We start from the raw sequence: 21,311 nt of genomic DNA, 5'->3' as shown, positions 1-21,311 counted from the left end.
CCATTTTTTGATGAAAAAATTAGCATCTCTGGCAACTTCGAGCCCATTTTTCTTCTTTGCATGTTCCAGTTAGACCCACCTCTCCCTGGATTTGCCTGACCAGAAGGGTAATTGTCTGTTGCTCTTTTATTTCATGTCACACCATTTGGCTTCCCTCCTTTACGTGACCTGTCTGCCCCTGTAGGCATTTGTGGTGACAACCTGTGATCTCAACTAACGTTCTTAATGGAAACTTACTTGATAATTTCACCAATTTTTTTTCTACCAAGGAAACTTTAACTCCCACCTAACTGGCCTTGTGAAACACACGCACACGCGCACACACACACACACACACACACACACATGCACACACACTTAAAATAGTGGTTATGTGTTTTATATATATACACACACACACATACACACACACACACATACACACACACACACACACACACACATATATGATTAAGCACATGGACTCTGTCATTCAATCTCATCACCAACTAGATGTGTGAACCTAGACAAGCTATATAACCCAGCAATGTCTCCTCATTTGCAAAACAGAGACAATAATTTTATTTTATTTACATAGTAAACTTTTATATGCACTAGAGTGCCAGGCACTGTTCTAAGTATTTTACATTATCAACACTTTTTATCTTCATGATAACCTTATAAAGTAGGTACTGTTATTATTATACCTTTTTATATATTAAGAAACAGTGGCTCAAAGTAGTTAACAACTTGCCCCAAATCACATCCAGGCCATCCAGCTTCAGGATCTGTGCTCTAGGCCATCCTATTATATGTGCTACCTCACGTGGCTTTTATGAGGATTAAATGAGATGGTAGAGGTCAGCTGCTTGGCTCATGGCCTGGCATATCCTACTGGCTTAGTAAAATGTGGTTTTTGTTAATAAGAATGAGAATCATATCACCATCACCCAGAGACTGTATTAGGGAGAGACAGAGATGGAAGCTGTGGGTATGATGGGCATATTGTGACCGCACTTCTGCTCCCCAGTGGACTCTGGGTGATGTGGGCACACGGAAGATGGAAGATGCCTCAGGTCAGGCAGCTGGAGTGGACTCACCTGTTTACATCCATATGTATATCTGCATCTGTTTACTTCACCCTCTGCATGTCTTTATGTGTATGTGAGAGAGAATGATCAGTAAGGCAGTAAAGTGAAACTTCAGGAAGAGGCTCAGTCATACACACAGAGGAGGTTTATTTTCACTGAGGACTTGGGGGATTGCCGCAGCGATGGGTAGAATGAGAACTGCCAAACTCACCTGTTTGTTATTCGGAGCATTCTAACTCATCAATTTCCTCCTTGTCCTGTGGTAACAAAAAAGGGCTTAAAAAGGACATTATTTCTGCTGCTTCTCTGAAATTGTGTTTTTTATAAAGGACCAGAGGATGAAATTTGTTTTCCTTAAGTACTGTAATTATAGGAACATTGTTGCTGAAATATTTGACTAATGGTTTCTTTTTTCTCTATTGTCTTGAACAGGGGTGTATTTGGGAAACAGGGTTATCAATGCCAAGGTAAGAAAACATTTTAAAACTATGTTTAATCTTGTTCCTGTGTTAAAAAGTGATTATACCAAGAGGAAACAGGATACATTCCATTAATATTTTGATAAATAACTCTCTGTAGGTCAAATGAGACCCCCGTAGAATTACAACCCTTTAGTTTTGTTTAAATTTTAGCCATGTCTTTTTGTAGACAAAGTAGAGGGGATGTTTTTATTTCTGAATCCAGGATACCTATATACGTGTAGTTGTTTAAAGTTTTGTCTCTGCAGGATCATGAACATACTAAAAGGTAATGCGATTTTGTGAGCAGGACCCTTGAGTCTTGAAGATAAATTTTTGGTGTTTTACAATCCCCTTGTCCGTAGGAGTGAGAAGTAGCACAATGCTGATTTCTCTTTACCTGCATTGGAAATAGAAGCTATTATCCAAGTTGCTTTTTGGATTTTCTGAATTTAGTTAAATGTGAGAATGTTCAAAGTTAGGCTGTTAAAGGTCTTGTAAGTTATTATCCATTCAATTTATTTTGATTTTCACAATTCTGAGATAACCTCGATTAGTGTTCCGGAAGAATTGGAATGAAATAAAAAAGGAAAGAGGAAAAGAAGCCTCCTTAATCTGGAGGTTTAGCCAGGCTGGATTGGACTTTTCTTTTATTTGGGCCTCCCTCATCATTAACTTGAGCGTCATCTCATGGTTTATCCATATGGTACCTATTATCTTAATTTACACCCTACAGATCATTGGTAAAATAGTACTACCTATCCTAGAGTGGTAACCTATGGTAAACTAGGTAAATAAAGAAATCCCACCTTCTCTTCTGAAGGAGGGGAAGTAAAATATTATTTCCCTTAGAAGAATGGAATAAGACATACATTTGGATGTAATTTTGACTTTAATATGTATGAACAATTCTGAGTTCTCAAATTTAGGAAAAACTGAATTGATATGACAACAATAATTGACCTTCTGCTATTAATTTCAGCCTCAACTGAGAGCATAGTTCACAGGTCAGAATCAATGTCACTTTTTGGCTTGGACCTCTCCAGCACAGGGGTATGCTCTGTCCATCTCATGCATACAAAGATAACTTGAGAACCTCTTGGTAAACAAGATTACATTTTTGAGTTTAAAAATACATGATTTGTGACGTATCTGTTGTGTTTTTAGTTTATTTCTTCTACCATGGCCCATAGTGCCAGGATATTTGAAGAGCTGATTTTCAGTGGGCCACCTGTTGAAGGACCAGGAGAGAACACTGGTCAGGAGACATGAGGACACTAATTTGTTCACATCTTGCAAAGGGATATAAAACCACATGCCTAGTTGGAAGGATATACCAATCATGCTAAAAAAAGCACACAGATTAAAGCAGTCTTCAGAACAAGGAAATTTATAAAGGATAAGGGAGGGCATTATGGAATGATAAAAGGAGTCAGTTTTCCAAGAAGACATAAAAATCTTTAACGTATATGCGCCTAATAACAGGGCATCAAAATACTGAAGGCAAAAACTGATAGAACTGCAAGGAGATATAAACAAATCCACTATTATAGTTGGATTTAATTTTATTTACTATCTCAGCAGTTTCTGATTCTGATTGATCAGCATTTCTGCCTGATCCAGCAGGCAGAAAATCAGTAAGAATATAGTTGACCTAAACAGCACTATCACAACTTGATCAAATTGACATTTATAGAATTCTCCATCTAAGAGCAGCAGAACACACATTCTTCTCAAGCTTACTAGGAACATTTACCAACATAGACCACATTCTGGGACATTGAAACAAACCATAACAAATATAAAAGAATAGAAATCATAAAAAGTATCTTCTCAGACCACAGTGGAATTAAACTAGAAATCAATAACCAAAAGATAGCTCAAACACCTCCAGATATTTGAAGATTAAGCTACATATTCTAAATAGCACATGGGTCAAAGAAGACTCAAGAGGAAATAAAAAATATTTTAAATCAAATGAAAATACAATTTATCAAAATTTGTGGGAGGCAGTGAAAGCAGTGCTCAGAGGAAAATTTAGAGTATTAAATGCATATATTAGAAAAGAATAAAGGTCTAAAATCAATAATCCAAGTTTCCATCTTAAAAAGGAGAGAAATTTAAGCCTAAACTGAGCAGCAGAAAATAAATAACAAAAATAGAGTGCAAAACAGTGAAATTGAAATTAGGAAAACAGTTTAAAAAATCCACAAAACCAAATGCTATCAATAATTCTCCAAAAAGATCAATAAAATTGATAAGCCTGTAGCCAAGCTGACTGTGAAAAAAACAAATGCCTTGGAATATAAGATTTTTCTATGTGAAGGATTCCCTCATATAGAAAGACCAGTTCTCTGGGCACTTTCAACTTGGTTCTCCTGAGAATTCAATCTGATGACAGCTAGATTTGTTTTAGATTATAGTGCTACTTGCTGACATTGTCATCTCTCTTTATGTATTTAATCCTAGAAACTTCCATATGTCTTGAAAGATCTTAAAAATGATGTGTATTTTCATATTGCTTCATTGCACATGTTCATCCTTTAATGGAAACTGGACTCTGCACTCTATCAGTTGTCTGAATGAAAATTAAAAAAATGTTATTTAGAAAGTTCTAACTATTCAAGCAATTGATTGGGTCATTCTGCAAATACTTAATGAATGCCTACTTTGTTCAAGTCATCATGCTGGCTGGGAATCCTGAGGACATTAGAGGCTGTATGTGGAAGATCTGAAATGAGGGAGGCCAGCTAGAGGTTGTAGGAGACTAGAGGAGGGAGAGAGTTTCAGTCTAGAAGGGGAGCCATGGGGAGTATATTTTCATAAAAGAGACATTTTTTAAAGTTGTGTCTTGTTATACATTTAAGGTTTAGTGAAGTGATAGGAAAGGAAGATACCCCAGGGATTGAGAGGGACATGGACAGTGTGTTGGGGAGAGTGAAGACTTGCTCCAGGAAGAGCACCTAGTCTAGTTATTAGTGGAACAAAGAGCCCCCAGAGAAGAAAGGTGACAGGTGAGCCTGGGGTCAGCTTGGGAGAGCCTGAAACCCATCTGGGAAATTTCAACTCTAGTTTGACTCACTGTGAGGCACGATTGAATGCTTTAGATTATGGGCCTGAGGTGACCAGAATCATATACTGTGAGATGATTCCTCTGGAGGTTGGGGCAGGAAGGAGGAAAGCCAGGAAGGATGACATTAGTTCCGGACCTGAGTGTGAATAGTTCAGGCGTGAGCAAAGGCCTGAGTTGGGGTGGTGGTGAGGAATATAGGAAGAACGGGAGCATTGGCTGCCATCATGTGGGCCCACCATCTAAATCAAGCCACCATGGCCTGGTGCCTCCAATAAATGTATAATGCTGGATTTACTTTCCTAGTGTGCACCTGTGTCGTCCACAAGCGCTGCCATCATCTAATTGTTACAGCCTGCACCTGCCAAAACAATATTAACAAAGTGGATTCAAAGGTGAGATAGCAGTTTGCTGATTAAGTGCCTGCATGAGCTCATGCGAGCACATTCTCTCTATCTCGCTCTCTCGCTCCCTGTCTCGCTCGCTCTCTCTCCCCCTCTCTCTGCCTCTGTCTCTCTTTCTCTCTCTCTCTCCCCCTTCTTCCCTCTGCTTTTCCTTCCTCCCTCTCATTCCCAATTCCCTTCCACACTCCTGGAAGCCAATGGTGGTATCAGAATTGAAATTTCTCTCCTTTTTATATTATGGCATTTGTATTTCTATACTTGCATAGCTTGACCTGTCCTGGAAATGACTCCATTAGTGATCAGCTGGGTAAAAGCTCTAGGGATCCGTTCTACTAATTTGAAGAGAGATTTCCCTGAGTTTGGCATCAGATGACTGGGATTTGAATGTAGAACCCAGCCTCTGCTAGCTAGCTTCTCTCTCAGCCTCAGACCTAAAATATCAATACTACAAGATAGAATTGATATGGTAAGTATGTTGTTAACTGTAAATTGCACTTCCTAAATAAAGTGACCTTTGGCCCCCTCCAGCCTCTCGAGGAATTTCAAGGAAGATCTATATCTATACATAAAGGCTTGAACATCACTCTTGCCATTAGCATTGCATCCAGCTGAGGTGGGCGTACATTCTAAATGCTGGAGGTAGAAGGCAGTTGAAGTATTACCAACAGTTAGCAGTGGATTTACAGATGCACTGAAGAGTCCGACTCTGGAACTCGATGGTTCTTTACAGTATACACCCAGGATGGCTGTAGGGTACACACAGAGGCATGTGTACTTTCTTTATGAGAAAGAGGCCAGAAACGTTTCAAGAGGAGTAATATTGCCCCACGACTTGTTATGTGTGGCTCTGTGGTTATTGCTTCCAACTGTGATATAGACTATAGAGCATATGCCTAATTTAACTATTTGCTGGGAACAGTATGTGAGATTTCACCTGATCCTGAGAAGTGATCGTCTGTGAGATAAAAGCAGAATCTTTGCACTCAGATATCAAAATACAAAGACAGGCAGAGGCTGGAAGGGCTGAATAAGATCACCAGTTGAATGTCACTTTGGAATAAATTCCTTCTGTGGTTCCCTGTCCTCTGGGGGTCACCCCATCCTCATGACGCAATTTCTGGAAGAACTTGTGGTGATAGCAAGTGTATGTTGCCTATAAAAGACGTGTTGACTCCTGAAGTTAAAAGGTTCTAGAAATAGACATGGGTGTGAGGAATTGGCCAGGAGAGAAACACGGCCAAGTGAATGTAAATTGTGAAATGAATATTTAAATTTCTATTAATCTCCCAAGATGGTGGACAGGTTAATGTATACCACACATTTCTGTCCAGCCAGTCTTGTTCGCTAGAAAATGTGTTTCGTCTGCGTGGTGAGGCCTGGGTAATTCATCGTGGCTGAGCAGTAATACTATACTCATCTCGGGTGTCATAGTAACACTTTGCGTTTGGTGGGCTCCTGTTACAGTTTTCACAAAAGGTGTGGGTATGGAATTTCAGCTCTCGTCCTCCTGTTTCCTTGCTACAGATTGCTGAGCAGAGGTTCGGAATCAACATCCCACACAAGTTCAGCGTCCACAACTACAAGGTGCCAACGTTCTGTGATCACTGTGGCTCCCTGCTCTGGGGGATAATGCGACAAGGACTTCAGTGTAAAAGTGAGATTCTCGGGGGCTTGGGACCCACTTCCTCGTGAGAACACCTTGCTGCGAGCTTTCAGAATTCTGCAGTTCAGAATCTGACCTAGGACGGATGGTTTTAGATACCTTGTAAATGAACATCTTAGTGGCTCTCTCTATGTGTATGTGTCCCTTGTCAGGCACGTAAAGAGAGCTACATGTGAGCCACAGATTTCCTAACCATGGAATGTTTACTCACTTGCTAAATGAAATGTCCTGTCTGGTTAACTAACCCGTTGGCTATCCTCTATTTAGTACTGAGTACAGGCTAGTCATTGTGTATTTCCATAGGTATTTGAAAGAGGAAAAGATGGGATCTGGTCAGAAAGGGAAGATGGTAGGAGGTGAGGTGGCCAGCAGAGAAGGTTGAGTTGTGAGTAAGAGCTAGCAGGAGAGTTGGTTTGATCACCTCACCAAAAATAAGCAGGAATTGGGTTATAAAAGCATAACCCAGGGCTTCCCTGGTGGCGCAGTGGTTGGGAGTCCGCCTGCCGATGCAGGGGACACGGGTTCGTGCCCCGGTCCGGGAGGATCCCACATGCCGCGGAGCAGCTGGACCCGTGAGCCATGGCCGCTGAGCCTGCGTGTCCGGAGCCTGTGCTCCGCAACGGGAGAGGCCACAACAGTGAGAGGCCTGCGTAACGCGCAAAAAAAAAAAAAAGAAAGAAAGAAAGCATAACTCAGTCCGCCCTGTGTCTTCTCAAAGAGCTTGATAGAGCGTAGGTGGCCGTGCGAGGGCATGCACTTCAACAACAGTGTCCAGTGGAGCCTGAGTTTGGAGCTTTTGCCTCAGCAGAGGATAAGGATATGGGGGCTGGTCCCTGTCCTGTTAGGAGTTGAGGGGCTGTTGGCCTGGAGTCATCTCTCATTGAGTGTTGGCTGTCGTGGGGTGCACTGTCCTGTGCTGAAATACATGTGAGTTTCAGCCTGAAGCCTGAGACACATTCTGTGTCACCAGGGGAGGCAGAGTTCATGTCAGTACAACTGGCCAGCTTCCACTGGCTGCCTGGACTTAACCAGACCTGCTTCTATTAACAAGAAGGGGCTAGTCACTTGTCTTTAAGAAAGGCAAATTCTTTCATTTCTTCAGAGCACCATTTAATTATTCTTTCTTCATAGATACCTGAAATAATTCTTTTTCAACCAAAACAGCAGCCAACTCACATGTAGCTTTGTTTCAGGCACTACTTGATCGTTAGCTGGATGGTGTCACCCAGGTGTGGGTTTCTAGCGTGAAAGTCGCTTTCTGCTTTCGTATGGTTGTTGCTGACAGGCAGAGCCATGGGTGGGATTCATCTGCATTGCACTTGTCCCTGGTGGTGCTGAGGATAGCATGCCTGCAGTGCTCCAGCTCCTATCATTTTTGCTTTTATTGTCATGTGGAGCTTTAGAAAGGCCACTGCAGGCTTGTATGTCTCCGTACCAGCCTTGCTGAGAGAGGTGGATTTCCTATGAATCTAATGAAGCTTAAGCCTTGGAGCTCCTCCCTTGCAAGGTACCTTCCAAGTTCTCTACTTGATGAAGTGCTCTTTTTCTTAAAGAGTGCAACCCTACAATTGCATCACTTCAGGCACCATGAAACCTGGCTCTGTGTATGCTTCCAAAGATGGGCTGACACACCTCAACGCATCTTACGCTGCTTTATCCCTGCCTCCGATCGGCAGGGCCCGTGTCAAGAAACCATGTCAGAACTCTGTGCTGATTAAACCTCGGGTCTTTCATCACCCCAAGTCAGCTTCCTGTGCACCAGGAGCTTAGCTTGCTTCGCTCTCCTCTTCCAACTGCCACTTGCCTTGACCTTTAAAAAAGTTGCTTTCTGTCACCCATGAAGCCACAGGCTGCAAGCACTGAGAAAGACAGCTGCTGCACAGGATGCCGCATTCTGTGCTGTGAGGGCCACCCAAAGACAGTGCTCAGAGAGAAAGCTTTACTTAGAGGCGTTTCTCTCAGAAACAACAGTTCCATCCTGTCTGAACAGCCATCTACACGTGGCTGTTAGATTGCTACCTTTTATTGAGAGTTACAAGGAATGGCATAAAGTCGGTTGACGCGTTTCCTTGTTACTTAATCGAGTGAGCTGTTGCCGTGATGAATGTTTTGATCTCTGTATTGAATCATGCTGGGAAATCAGTGATGACTTTTAAAATATGATTTAAGTGAGTGTCTTGCATCAAGTCACAGTGAAAACAAAAAGAAATTTGAAATGTATTATTCTTCCGTATGCCAGGCTTACTGCTTCTGCACAGAACAGAAATAGAGAAAAAATCAGGGATTTACTTACACTCAGAGATCGTTGTGAGTGTCAGTTGAATTTGATGAGAAGATATCATTATTCAGCCTGTGCAATTCCTCAGTCACGGTCTTTCAGGTTATCTCAGCTCTCTTTCACAGCACATGTTGACGTGGCTCCTTTCTGAACGTGGATTCCCTTTTCCTCTTCCATCCAGTATGTAAAATGAATGTACACATTCGATGTCAGGCGAACGTGGCCCCAAACTGTGGAGTGAATGCAGCGGAGCTGGCCAAGACTCTGGCAGGCATGGGCCTCCAACCCGGAAGTATTTCTCCCACCTCGGTGAGACTTTGCTATTTTCATATTTTGTAATTTAGAAGTTGTTCAGATGTGGCGAGCCCTAGTATTGTGTGTGGCATAATCAAAGTTCCTAGTCTCAGCAAATACAATAAACAGATTTATTGCATTTTTAAAGAGCATTTTGTTCCACAAATAAGGTTCTGTATACAGTTATATAACAAGAAATAATGAGCGTGCAGATATAGCAAGAAGCAGAAAAGGGATTTTTTTTTTTTTTTTTTTAAACAGCTTCCTGTCATTGTGGTCTGGTGAAAAGCCTGGAATCCAGGGTCCTCGGTTCTGCTCTTGTCGGGGCCCCCGGCACTGCAGTTGACCAGTAACTATGGGCCTTTGCTTCCTTCTCTCGGAAGGGGTTGAACTTAAAGAGATGATGTTCTCCACAGGCCTGGAATCCAGCAGTTGTGTAGTATTTGTTTATGGATCGTGAATTTATCTCAAGTCCAGCCACAGACAGGAGTTCCTTCCTCTAGGCCGGAGTGGGTGGAGCATGTCAGTGGCTGTGTCCTGCCACCGCCCTGAGTGACCCTCCCCCACCTGCTGTTGTCCATTAGAGCTTCAGCCACATCCCAGGCCCACATCCTATTGCCGCCTTCCTGGCTGTGGTATGCTGGGAATTGGGCAAGAGCCATGGTTATGGCTGAGGCTTCTGAAATGTGTAGCTTGACGCCGGGTTCAGGAAAATTCTAGACTTAACTGTCAAATCTCTCTGGGCACTTAGGAAGGGAAGTGCAATCACTGTCAGGTTCTTGGTTATCCAAACAGTGTCATCACTAACCACCCCATTTCCTTTTCACTGAAGGGCCCTGCCTGGTACAGCAGGGGCTTGGATTGACATTGCATTTCTTGATTTCAGGAAGGCGTTGGCAAAGTCCTTCAAGTCTGTGTGTCGTTCTTGTGGACAGACAGGCAGGATGCTATACCGTGAGGGGGATTTCCAGTGCATGGGACAGCTGTGCCTGAAGAGTGTAGGTTACGGATTTCGGCCTGGCCCAGGGCTTCTGAAAAACCGTGGAAATAAGCTGAGCCATGTGGCACAACCTCTAGGAATGGGCAGCGCCACTTGTCACTTGAACCAAGTATCTTTCATGTTCTGATACTTAATAGTGAGAAAACCCAAATTACCTGTTAGCTGACAGTACAGCATTGAAGAGAGACATCTTCAGTCTATCAAAAGAGAAGAATGGGTTAAACAAACAAACAAACAAAAGATTGAGACGCTGGATTTAGAGTTTTCTGGCAGGGGAAGTATTTAAGTGGAGGAAGTGAGATTCAAGCTGGTAAAATTTTTCCATCTCTGAAAAATTTATGATCAGAAATCTAGAGGAGAAACTATTAAAATAATTGGATTTTAAAGGTGATCCATTTTATATCTTCAATCACTGTTTCATTGGGTTGAGTAAGAAAAATCCTTGTAGTTTCAGGATATTGCCCAGCTGTTTATTACAAACATTGCTTAGAAGTTACCCCAGATAAGCTTTTTTTTTTAGCTAAATAGGTCAAATGCTCCAGGATGTCAGACTTTTGGTCTCTTATCTGGTGGTAGCCTGTCTTATAAATATCCCAAGGTAGACACCTGCACGTCACCTTGTCTTTAGGTAGCACCCTCCCTGGGATGAGTCTTGTACTAGTGGGATGGGGCTAGAGAACTCCCCAAAGAGGCCACACCTACTTCTGGTTCTCTGTGGTGAACCGGGAGCTCTCATTGTGTTGGTGGTTAACCTTTCTGGAGGGCAAGTTGACCATGTATCAGAAGTCTTCAAAATTAACACATTGGCCCAAAGAATTCCCTTTGCAGAAAGTTATCTTAAGAAAATAGGCGATGTTGATGAGGATGATCGTGTTGATAAAGATGACAACACAGCTTAGGTTTATGGAATGTGCCAGGCACTGGTCTAAGTGCTTTAAGTGCAGTTATTCATTTGCTTCTCATAACACCCATGTTGCAGGTACTATAACATCCCCTTTGTTAGAAGAGGAAACTGAGGCTCAGAGAGGTAGGTGACTTGTCCATGGCCACAGGGTTAGGTTGTAGAGCTGTGATTTGAACCCAGGCCGCCTGCTTGAGAGCTTAGACTCCTAATCACCCTGATTTGAAGATTTGCATGCAAGTATGGTCACTGTGTGTTAGCTATACTAGTGAAAACTGGGAGATAATCTATATTTCCAATACCAGGAATTAGTGAATCAGTTGTGAGATATCCATAAAATGGAATATTGGACAGCTTTTTTTTGTTTGTTTGTTTTTTGGTTTTTTTTTTTTTTTTTTTGGACAGCTTTTTGAAACTCATGTTCTTGAAGGAAATTTAGAGATATGGATAATATGCATGGAAAAATGTTAAATTAAAACTTGTGTTATGAAACAATTTTATTGTATTTTTTTAAATTAAGTGTAAAGATAGACGTGTGTATATGTATGTTTTTGTTTTTTGAGGAGGGCTGATGAGATTATAGGTATTGTCAGTCTTACCCTTCATATATTTACATTAACTTTTGTTTCTCTTTTATAATTTAAAATATTATATATAGAAGTGTTGCTTCCTCCATTCTTGGTGTGGAGTGGTGCTCAATTCTCTGAGCAGTTGTGAAAGCTGCTATTTGCAGGACATGGACACCAGGTGGCGCTCTTGGAACTTTGACCACCCTGTAGAAAGCCACCACAAGAAAGCAGGTGGACCAGACTGAGACATTTTCTATATACTCCCATTTGAGCACAAACTGAAACTCGGTGGCTTAGATATATTTTAAATGATTCTGACCCAAATACAGTAAGCACAGATCAGGAGTTGGTGCCGAAGCAGTTCTGAGTGGCAGAACCTGATCACATGTCAAGCTGTATTGATCTTTCCCCATGTGTTATATTGAGGGTTGAAGCTGCAAGTAAGGTCTTCTTCATCCATAAATGCTTCATGCTCCACTGTGATTTCTGACTCGATGTATTCCTACTGTCCTTTGCAGAATCTTCTTTCCAGATCAACCCTAAGACGACAAGGAAAGGAGAGCATCAAAGAAGGAAATGGCATTGGGCTTAATTCTTCCAACCGACTTGGGATCAGCAACTTTGAGTTCATCCGAGTACTGGGGAAGGGCAGCTTTGGGAAAGTGAGTCTTGGCGCCAAGTGGTTGGGTGGTTAAAGGATGCCTGCTCCATGTATGTTGTTTGCCTGTGCGTGTATGTATACACATGCCCATTTCCCACGTGCCATCTGTCTTCTGCCCCAGACGAGGCCACACCCTAGGAGCTGCATGAGTTCTCACGCTCCCTCCTCCTGCTTTGCCATAGGTGATGCTTGCAAGAATAAAAGAAACAGGAGACCTCTATGCCGTGAAGGTGCTAAAGAAGGACGTGATCCTGCAAGATGACGATGTGGAGTGCACCATGACAGAGAAGAGGATCCTGTCTTTGGCCCGCAATCACCCCTTCCTCACTCAGTTGTTTTGCTGCTTTCAGACCCCTGTAAGTATGACCCACCTTCACTGCCTCAGTGGCCTCCTTTCTTCAAAAGCTGAGCTCACAGATGTTGAAGATTTCATTAAGTAGAGTATTAGAAACTTTGGGGGGATGGACTCCTAAGGTAGGGTCATTTGAAGTATCCAGTGACTTCTGATGACAAGAACCAATGAGCTAACTGCTTCCTTCCTTTCATGCTGTCTTGGAGAGGGATCACTCGGAGGGTTGTGTGTCCTAAGATTGAAAACGTCTTCATACATAAGTCTTCTCTAGCAGAGTGAAGGTTGCAGAAGTCTAAGAATACAGTAAACGTCAGGGACTGCTTATTTTGGTGACTTTAACCTCAGCTCTGTTGCTAAATGCTGAACTGGTTCTGACCTGGGGAAAAGAGTTCAGACCAGGATAGGCCCGAAGGGGGCACCTTGACTTGTAATGTCCCAGGGCATTGCTCCCGGCCTCAGTCAAGGACCCTTTGCTTGATCCTGTGGACTGATTGTGGGATTCTGTCTATCCCATCATGTTGGGCAATTAAGAATGCTTTGGGCTGCAGTTAACAGAACATGTGACTGACAGTGGTTTATACAACAGACAGGAAGGATGAGTTTAGTTCATCAGTACAGACTTTTTTCTTGGGAAGTCTGACAGTAGCGATGTTAGGGTTGGATTAGTTGCTCAGTGACCTCAGACATCTCTTCCCCGTGGGTCTCAAGGTATTTGCCACAGCCCTAAACATCACACCTCATATGACAGCATCCGAAGCAGGAAGCTCGGGGGACAGAGGCAGAAGGGCTTCATGGACCACTCTCCTCTTATCAAGGAGAGAAAAATCTTTCCTAGACCTGAGTTACAGGCTCACCCCGAGCTGCAAAGGAGGCTGGAAGAGCAAATATCTAGTCAAGATAAGCTGCTTTATCATGATTGGCTCGCATCAACCTTGACGTGTCCCCTGGGGCAGGACACTCTGTAGCCCATTTAGCGTTGGGCTCAGAACTGGGCTCCTGTTGTCAGTGGAGAGGGAAGAGGGTTCCTATGAAGGCACGAAGAGGGTCTGGCACAGATATTTCTTAATCTTCTTGCTGTCAAAGGCATTCTGAAAGAGAATTCAGGACATGCCCCTTGCCTCTGCTACCATCAGGGACGTAAAGGGTGTGATGGGAGCAGGATGAGGGCGTCCCACCTGGTCCAGTGATGCTGTGATGCATTTCTAGGGAAAGTCACAGCTATGCCGGAACCAGAAGGGCCAGTCAGAATTCGTCAGGCAAAGAGAATGAAAGCGAATATGGAATAAAGTTTAAACAGCTCAGGCATGGATCTACTAGTAAACGGGAAGAGGAGGTGTAAATAAAGCTCACGAGCATAAAATGTGAAGTTGAGGAGGGGCCTGGTGAGAACTAAGGCTGCAGAAGTAGCCCAGGCCGCTGTAGGCGCTGTTAAAGGAGCTAGGGTTTTAGTGCTAAGAACAAATGGAAGACATTTAAGCAGAGGAATGACATATCAGATTGCATTTTTTAACTATTAAAAACCATTTTATTTTTTTTTTTTTTGCAATGGGTAGTATAAGCGTCCTCCAAGTGTCCATACCCTCTCTTTGAAAGGAACAATTATTACTGGTTTCAAGTGTAGCCTTTCAGAGAGTTTTTTTGCACCCAAAAGTATACACACACACCACATATATGCATCCATATTTATTTTTCTAAAAAGCACAAATGATAGTATGTATTTGTCCACCATTCTGTATCCTTTTTTTAAGGAAAAAAAAATCCAACATTGTTTTATTAAGGAAGTAAATCTCTGTAATGCATCTCGCAAAATTTACACATTTAAAAAAATTGAGGTATAATTGACATGTAACATTATATTAGTTTTGAGCGTACAAAATAATGATTTGATATTTGTATATGTGGTAAAATGATCACCACAATTAGTCTAGCTAACATCCATCATCACACAGTTACAGAATTTTTTTCTTGTGGTGAGAACCTTTAAGAGCTACTTTCTTAGCAACTTTCATATATGCAATACTATGTTATTAACTGTAGTCACCATATTGTAAGTTGCATCCCCATTCTCCTTATTTTTTTGAAAAAATGTAATAATGTATCTTGAGATTGTCTTATATTTGTATATACCTGGCTGCCTCATTTTTAATGGCTACATACTATTCCATTTTAAGAACATGATGCAATTTATTTAACTTGTTTCCTATTGCTATATATTTATGCTGTACTTAGACTTTTATTTCGAAGTTGCAGTGAGTCTCTTTGTACTTTTATCTTTAGGTACTTGTGCTATGATTTCTATATGATACACTCTTAGAAGTGATATTGCTTTGTCAGAAGTAGATGCATTTATAATTTTATCTCGTTGGCCCTCTCTCCCCATCGTGGTTAAAGATAGCTAACACTTTATCATTTGAATACCAGGCACTGTTCTAAGTGCTTTATGTGTATTATCTCAGTAATCCTTACAGTAATCCCATGAAGTAAGTTCTGTTAACATCACTCCCATTTTACAGATGAACAAACTGAGGCAGGAAGAAATTTAGCTTCCAAGTGGCAGACGTTTTCAGTCTGACTGCTGAGCCCAAGCTCTTACCAATTGCTGGCTGTATTTCTAAATTCCTACTCCCAAACCATGTGTGAGAAGGCTTATTTCCCCCACCCTCCTGTCATGGCATGCTACTTATCATTTTGATGGTTGGAGAGATTTTTAAAAAGGTGTCTTTGGAGTTGTAACCGGCATTTCTCTGACGGTGAGTGAGGCTGAGCGTTCACGTGTGTTTAAGGGTCCCTTGTGTTGGCAAAGACACATGTGCAGCTCAGGGAATGGACGGAGCGGGGAACACTGCAAGCCGGGAGACAGGAGAGTGTGTGAAAGGGGATGCACAGCGTGTACTCCCATGCTGTCTGAGTATGTTGGAAGGAGCTGGGGTTCAAGTAATAGCTTCTTGGGCTTCGGTTTCCTCTGCACTCCTTCCCGCCCCTCGTGGTCTAGGCTCTTTGAGGCCACGCCCTCATCAGAGTCCTCGGTGGCTCCAGGAGCCCTGGAGTCCCTGGAGTCCATGCCGCCCCTACCACCTTGCCCGATTCTTGCTTCCCATCTCCGGGTCCATGGTTCCTTCAGAGCTCCGGTTCTGCCCATTCTCCACTGCTACCCAGAGTATCCCCAAAACACTATTTCCCATGCTCTGTGCTCTGTCCACCTGAAGCCCTTCATCCGCCCTCATCCAGCTGTTTTCCCAGAGAAGAGTGGGGTGACAGCCCTGAGCTTGAGAACACCCTTGTGAAGAAGGCAAGACTGACGGGTGGTACTGGTCACCCGCCTGAGCTTCAGGCTCACCTTCTCCTCATTCCATGAGCCGGACAGGGCTATGCTCAGGTCGTCTTTCCAGGGCTGCGCCAAAGTGCAGATGGTTTTCTATGACATTGGGTTAGATGATATTAACAGTTGACGGACATGGTTGTGCAGTGGCTGCTTCAAGTTACTCTAATGAACAAATAAAGAAGCGTCACCTACCCAACTCCAGGGGACTTTTACCTACTGAAGGAAATCCCCGTGATTCTATGGAAGCAGTCTGAGGTCTTACCAACAATTACAGGGTGTTGTAGTAGAAAAGAACTTAACCTGGACCAGATTGGGAGACCAATAAATATAGAATATACAATGCAAAATTTTCCAGGAAAATATAAACTCTACAGTATCGCCAAATATTAGTGTCCACATGTTATTTCCACAGTGTTCAGCCGGTGAAACCTTTATTTTAACATGGGCCATCTATTTTTCCTAGTGACAGTTTCATATATGGCCACAAGGTGGCAGTCGTTACCGCAAGGTGATTTTTATTTCTGCACCAGAGAGACGGGAGCTGACTTTGGGGTTAAAATTTGTGTGTTACAGTAGATGTCTCCAAAGCAAAGGATAATGGGAATTTTCCCTTGCCCTAAGTCTAAATGATAAAGTGGTAAGAACCAACTTAAAAGAACCAAGTGCATTTTTCTCATGCTGAGAGAGAGATATACAGTTTCCATTTTGCTGTAGTTTAAGCCTTCTCTCGGATTTGCAAGGTATCAGACTCCACGTATGCATAGCATTTGCTCTCTGCATCTGTCCATCTGTCAGAAATCCTCAGTCACTATCCCCATTTGCTACTGAAAAACTAACTATAAAGAACAGAAAATGTTAGTTACCATGAGAAATTAAAGCAGGTAAATGACTACTTTTAGCTAAAAAGTACTTTTAGCTAAAAACTGGGTTTGGCAGGCCCTGGCCTCTAAAGTGAGATGCTAGTCTGCAGTGTGTCACTTCACTGTGAAGACGCTGGCAGAGACGGCAGTCCACTTGCCGTCCAGCCCTGCAGAATGCGTGTCTCTGAGGCCCAGGAGAAAGGGAGCAACTTGCTGAGGATCCCTTAGGCTGGGAGTGGTGGAGACAATGTTTATCTCTGGGTCAGGCTGACTCTGCAGCCTGGCTCCGTCCACTTGGTGTCTTATACAGCATTGAGGTTGTTGGTTCAGCATCTGCTTAAAGCCCCTCCTGTCTGCCCTGACTCACCTCCAACCTGCTGATATGGAAACAGCTCTCCCTTTGGAAACGGAAGACCTAAGTTCTTCCAGCTCTGTTTTCCTCTGTCTGAATGGCTTGCAACCACCTTAAAATTCCTTTGAGCCTTCAAGTTCTCATGGTTGAGATGAAAGCAGGATTGTTGTGAGGACCAAAGGCGAGAATGCAGACACGCTGTTGCTACACGCGCGGCAACTCGGTGTTGTGATGACCACCTCCTTCCCCACACCAGAAAGATGTCCTGTGCCTTCCCAGGGGCCAGCACAGACCCCCACATGGAGGTGACAGTAAACACCCACAAAGTAGGCATTTTGAAACTCCTTTTGTTCTTGGCCAGAACAAAAAGATAAGCAAATTTCAAATATTAGATAATTTGTCGTTTGCTGCATAGAATTATGAGCCCATGAATTACTGCCCCGATTTTTTCAATATAATGCTTGTTACTTGCATGTATATCATTCCACTGGCGTCCTCATAAATTTCTGAAAGCACTGTCAATCCTAATAGTTTGTGAATAATTTGAGAATCTGGATCCAGACTTATAAGAATGCATATACTCTTGGATCTGTTGATTTTATTGCTGATAATCTAGCCAAAGAAAACAACGTAAAGAATAAAATAAATGTTATGCATAAAGATGTTTAACTTTCGGTGCATTATTTATAAGAGGAAAATATCGGAAACAACTTAGGCCTTCAGCAATAAGAGTCTACTTAAACAATGTACTATTTGATGAAGATTTTCAGCCAGTAGAAAAATAATTGAATATTAAGTAGTTAGATCATCGTGTGTTACTGTCAGAAGCATCTAACGTGTAATATTTATTGCATATAATTCTTACATCAGCCGTAGAAGATGGGTACAATTAATTATCCTTATTTTGCCGAGTGGTAAAGTGAAGGAGGAGTTAAGTTACTTGCCCTAAATCTAACAGAGTAAATGGTGGAACTCGGAGATGGGAAGCCGGGAAATAGTACAGAATTTATGATGATTAGGGGCGTGAATCTATATCAGGTTTCACCCAGGACTGCAATGTGGCAAACCTGGCCCCTCCTCCAAAAAAAGCCTGAAAGGAGATGATGCCAGTAAACTACCAGGGACTGTTATGAAGGTTGTGGAATTAGGGATGATCTTTTTCTTCTTTGCTCGTTTGTCAGTTTCTGCAATGTGTTTCTGTTTCTTTGTGGATGAGGGTGGGAGGAGTGAGGCCTTATGAAAGGAGCAGGGCCCAGGGTCTGGGCTGCCGGCCTGGTGTAGGCCACCTTCCCCGCTCTTTCAGGTTCAATTCACTTCACACGCCTTTCATCTTAATCAGTGACTGTTGTGCCGGCAGCCGAGCCTGCTGGCATTTATGGCCTAGGCTCCGGGTCTCCCCACCCCCAGCTCCCAGGGGCTCTCCTTGGCTCTCCTGGAGCCCTGGCTGAGTGCTGAGGGCCAAGACCAGGAAGAACAAAGAGGCAGCAGCAGCAGGAGGGGGAGTGGCAGAGTAAACACTGGTCAGATGCTTTAGCCTTTGTTCAGAGACCCAGTTTGTTAGAGCAAAGGCTTCCATTTGGAAAACATAAGACACACTGTGCTTGGTGCCCGAGAGCTGCCTCTCGTCGGCACGACCCCGGCCGCGTCAGGTCCACGAGCCCGGTTTTTGGGAGAGAACTTGTTTGCATTTGTGAGCTGCTGCCCTGCGAGGGGCGGGGGACAGATTACACAAAACCTCCTTTTACAGGGACAGAAGCCCAGTGCTCTCACCTCCCTACTGACGGGGTGTCCTCGGGTGTCACCTGCAGGGGTCGTCCGCGAAGCAGTGCGCCTGGGACTCCTGGCAGGGGCATTGCTTTCCCTAAGAAGCTGCCACTCAGTGTCGGTCAACAAAGCAGAAATCCAGCCTTTGAAGGGTAGGGTGGCTAGGAATCTTGTGACCTAAGTGCTGTCAGCTTACACAACCGGTGCAAACTGATTTTGGTGCACTTAAATCACACTTAAAATATGTCTGAAAATCGCCTGCCAGCATGGGTGCAGGGAAACAGTCTTTTCTCTGGGTTATTGTCTCCATCGTCATATTAAATATTAGCAAAGGGGTGTACATGTGAGAGAGAGACGCACAGACAGATAGACAGACAGAAGAGTTAGGCAGCAGGATGGTCGTGTGGCCCTGGAATGCATCTTTCAGAATCTCATCAGGAGGTCGCTACACTGTAGCCTTCAACAGGAGAGCCCTGAGTTCTCATCTTGACTTAGCTAATAGTCCCCTTGTCTTGAGGAAGGTCCCCTGCCTTGGATTTTTTTTTTTTCCAGATAAGCACCTCCTGTGCCCTTCTGTCACAGACCTGTTGGCAGAAATGCCTCCCAATAGGGACCCCCCACGGACTTCGTTCCGGTGGGGGTGGGAGGTGCAGTCAGCCCTGCACACCCCACCGCCCTGCAGCCCCTCCAGTTCTCATTCCCTTTCCCGGTGTGCAGGGAGCATCTGGCAGCGGCAGCTGGGCCACTTGGCCCCTGGTACAGCTTTACCCGCTACGCTCTAAATCACAGCAACATCCCGGGCAAGGGGAAGAGCCCTCTGTTAACACGTCACATAGCTGGTCGATTCTTGGCACCTCACTGCGCCAGCTTTGCAGAAGGGGTGGGTGAAGGATGAAGTAGCAGCAGCAGGTACTGTTCACCGAGACCCTAGCATATTCTGGGTGCTCGTATTCACTACCAGTGTCTAGACAAGTGTACAATTCGGTATTTCCATAAATAGCTGTTGAATGAAATATCTCATTTAATACTCAAAACAGTCCATGGGGGTAGAGATACTATTATCCTCATTTTAAAGATCTGGAAACTGAGGTCCAGAGAGGTTAAAGAACTTGCCCCAGATCACACAGCAAGCAGGAGTCAGTCTGTGGATTCTTAACCAGGTCGTCCAGTTTTAATAATCTACTAATATGGCACAAAGAGAAGTATCCTCTCTCTGCAGTGTGTACAGCTGAGGAGAGTGTCATCAGGCAGGAGTGAAGGCAGTTTTTCACAACATACAGTTTTGTGGCCTTTTATAAAATACCTAAGGAGAGGCCATTTCCTCGCCCCTGTTTGGAACTGGGTTTCCTCCTTTCCCTGAGCAGTGAGTGCCATAAACACCATTTGGTCTGCTTATGGGCCGCTTATGGGTCATTTGGTATAGTTTGCCTTTGGCTCAGATCAAAATAGAAAATGAACCAGAACATGGTGTTTCCCAGTTGGGCATGTTCCCAACTTATTAATCGTGTTCCAGCTGGGAAGAGAATGCACGTAGGCCATCTCTGGGCTCTGCATTTCTGGGAGGCTGATTTAGGACCTTTGCTTCTGTCCTCGGAGGCTTCCCGGCTCCCCGACTATCTGTGACTCAGTAGGGCCGGGAAAATGAATGGGAAATAGGAGGATGCGAAGTCCTTGCTGTTCCTTTGGCTGTCTCTGCTCAGGGAGGACTGCCAGAACACTTGGTGTGACCAAAGGGCTTGAAAGGGTTGCCATGTGTTTCCCTTTGAGGTTGTTCAGCTGTAACTGGCCTCGTCACTAGCTGTCATCCACACCGATGACCCAGAGATGGCCTGGACTCCCCAGCTCCGTGGTTGTAAGGCGGTTCACGAATTGTGTGTCACTTCCGTCGACTTATCTGAGAGTGGCCAGGGTCAGACGCGGCCCTTGTGCTTCCCGATGACTGGCGAGGCTTTGTGGCAGTGAGTTTTGGTTATGGTTTTCCCTGATTGTGCCTGGGAACCTGCCAAACTATAGATACTCCCGCCTCAGCAGGGCCCTGTTTTAAAGCACTGGGCTTGAGGTGCCAGGAGTGGCTCCAGGCATGAGAAGGGGATGGGCTTTCTACCAAATAGTTGAGTGAGAAGTCAGCCAGGGATCACACTGATGGAGGGCTAGGGGGAGAAGCAGTGCTTTTAATCCTCAGTCTAGCTGGGAAGAGGAGATTCACACGCATGGCATAGACAGTATAATGGCTGTGTTTACTCCATGCTACCAAAGGAAAGGTAGCTGAAAACGAGGACTGGCCTCTGGGGGA

The 21,311-nt window shown here is 43.8% G+C and overlaps 1 protein-coding gene across 2 annotated transcripts in view; it reads left to right on the top strand.

Annotated features, from left to right (window-relative positions):
* The window catches only part of PRKCH (protein kinase C eta), a 222,152-nt gene that overhangs the window by 122,813 nt on the left and 78,028 nt on the right, over positions 1 to 21,311 (top strand). For both annotated transcript variants that reach the window (XR_012329957.1, XM_019923111.3), the window contains exons 4-9: positions 1,503 to 1,537; positions 4,905 to 4,993; positions 6,527 to 6,656; positions 9,125 to 9,252; positions 12,226 to 12,369; positions 12,551 to 12,724. Coding sequence is in view for 1 of the 2 variants with exons in the window: in XM_019923111.3 (XP_019778670.1) it covers positions 1,503 to 1,537; positions 4,905 to 4,993; positions 6,527 to 6,656; positions 9,125 to 9,252; positions 12,226 to 12,369; positions 12,551 to 12,724 (700 nt within the window). In the remaining variant the exon portion in view is untranslated. The remainder of the gene's footprint in view (positions 1 to 1,502; positions 1,538 to 4,904; positions 4,994 to 6,526; positions 6,657 to 9,124; positions 9,253 to 12,225; positions 12,370 to 12,550; positions 12,725 to 21,311) is intronic.

This window comes from Tursiops truncatus, chromosome 2, assembly GCF_011762595.2.
Source record: "Tursiops truncatus isolate mTurTru1 chromosome 2, mTurTru1.mat.Y, whole genome shotgun sequence".
Taxonomy (NCBI): domain Eukaryota; kingdom Metazoa; phylum Chordata; class Mammalia; order Artiodactyla; family Delphinidae; genus Tursiops; species Tursiops truncatus.
This window is presented reverse-complemented; position numbering and strand designations above follow the sequence as displayed.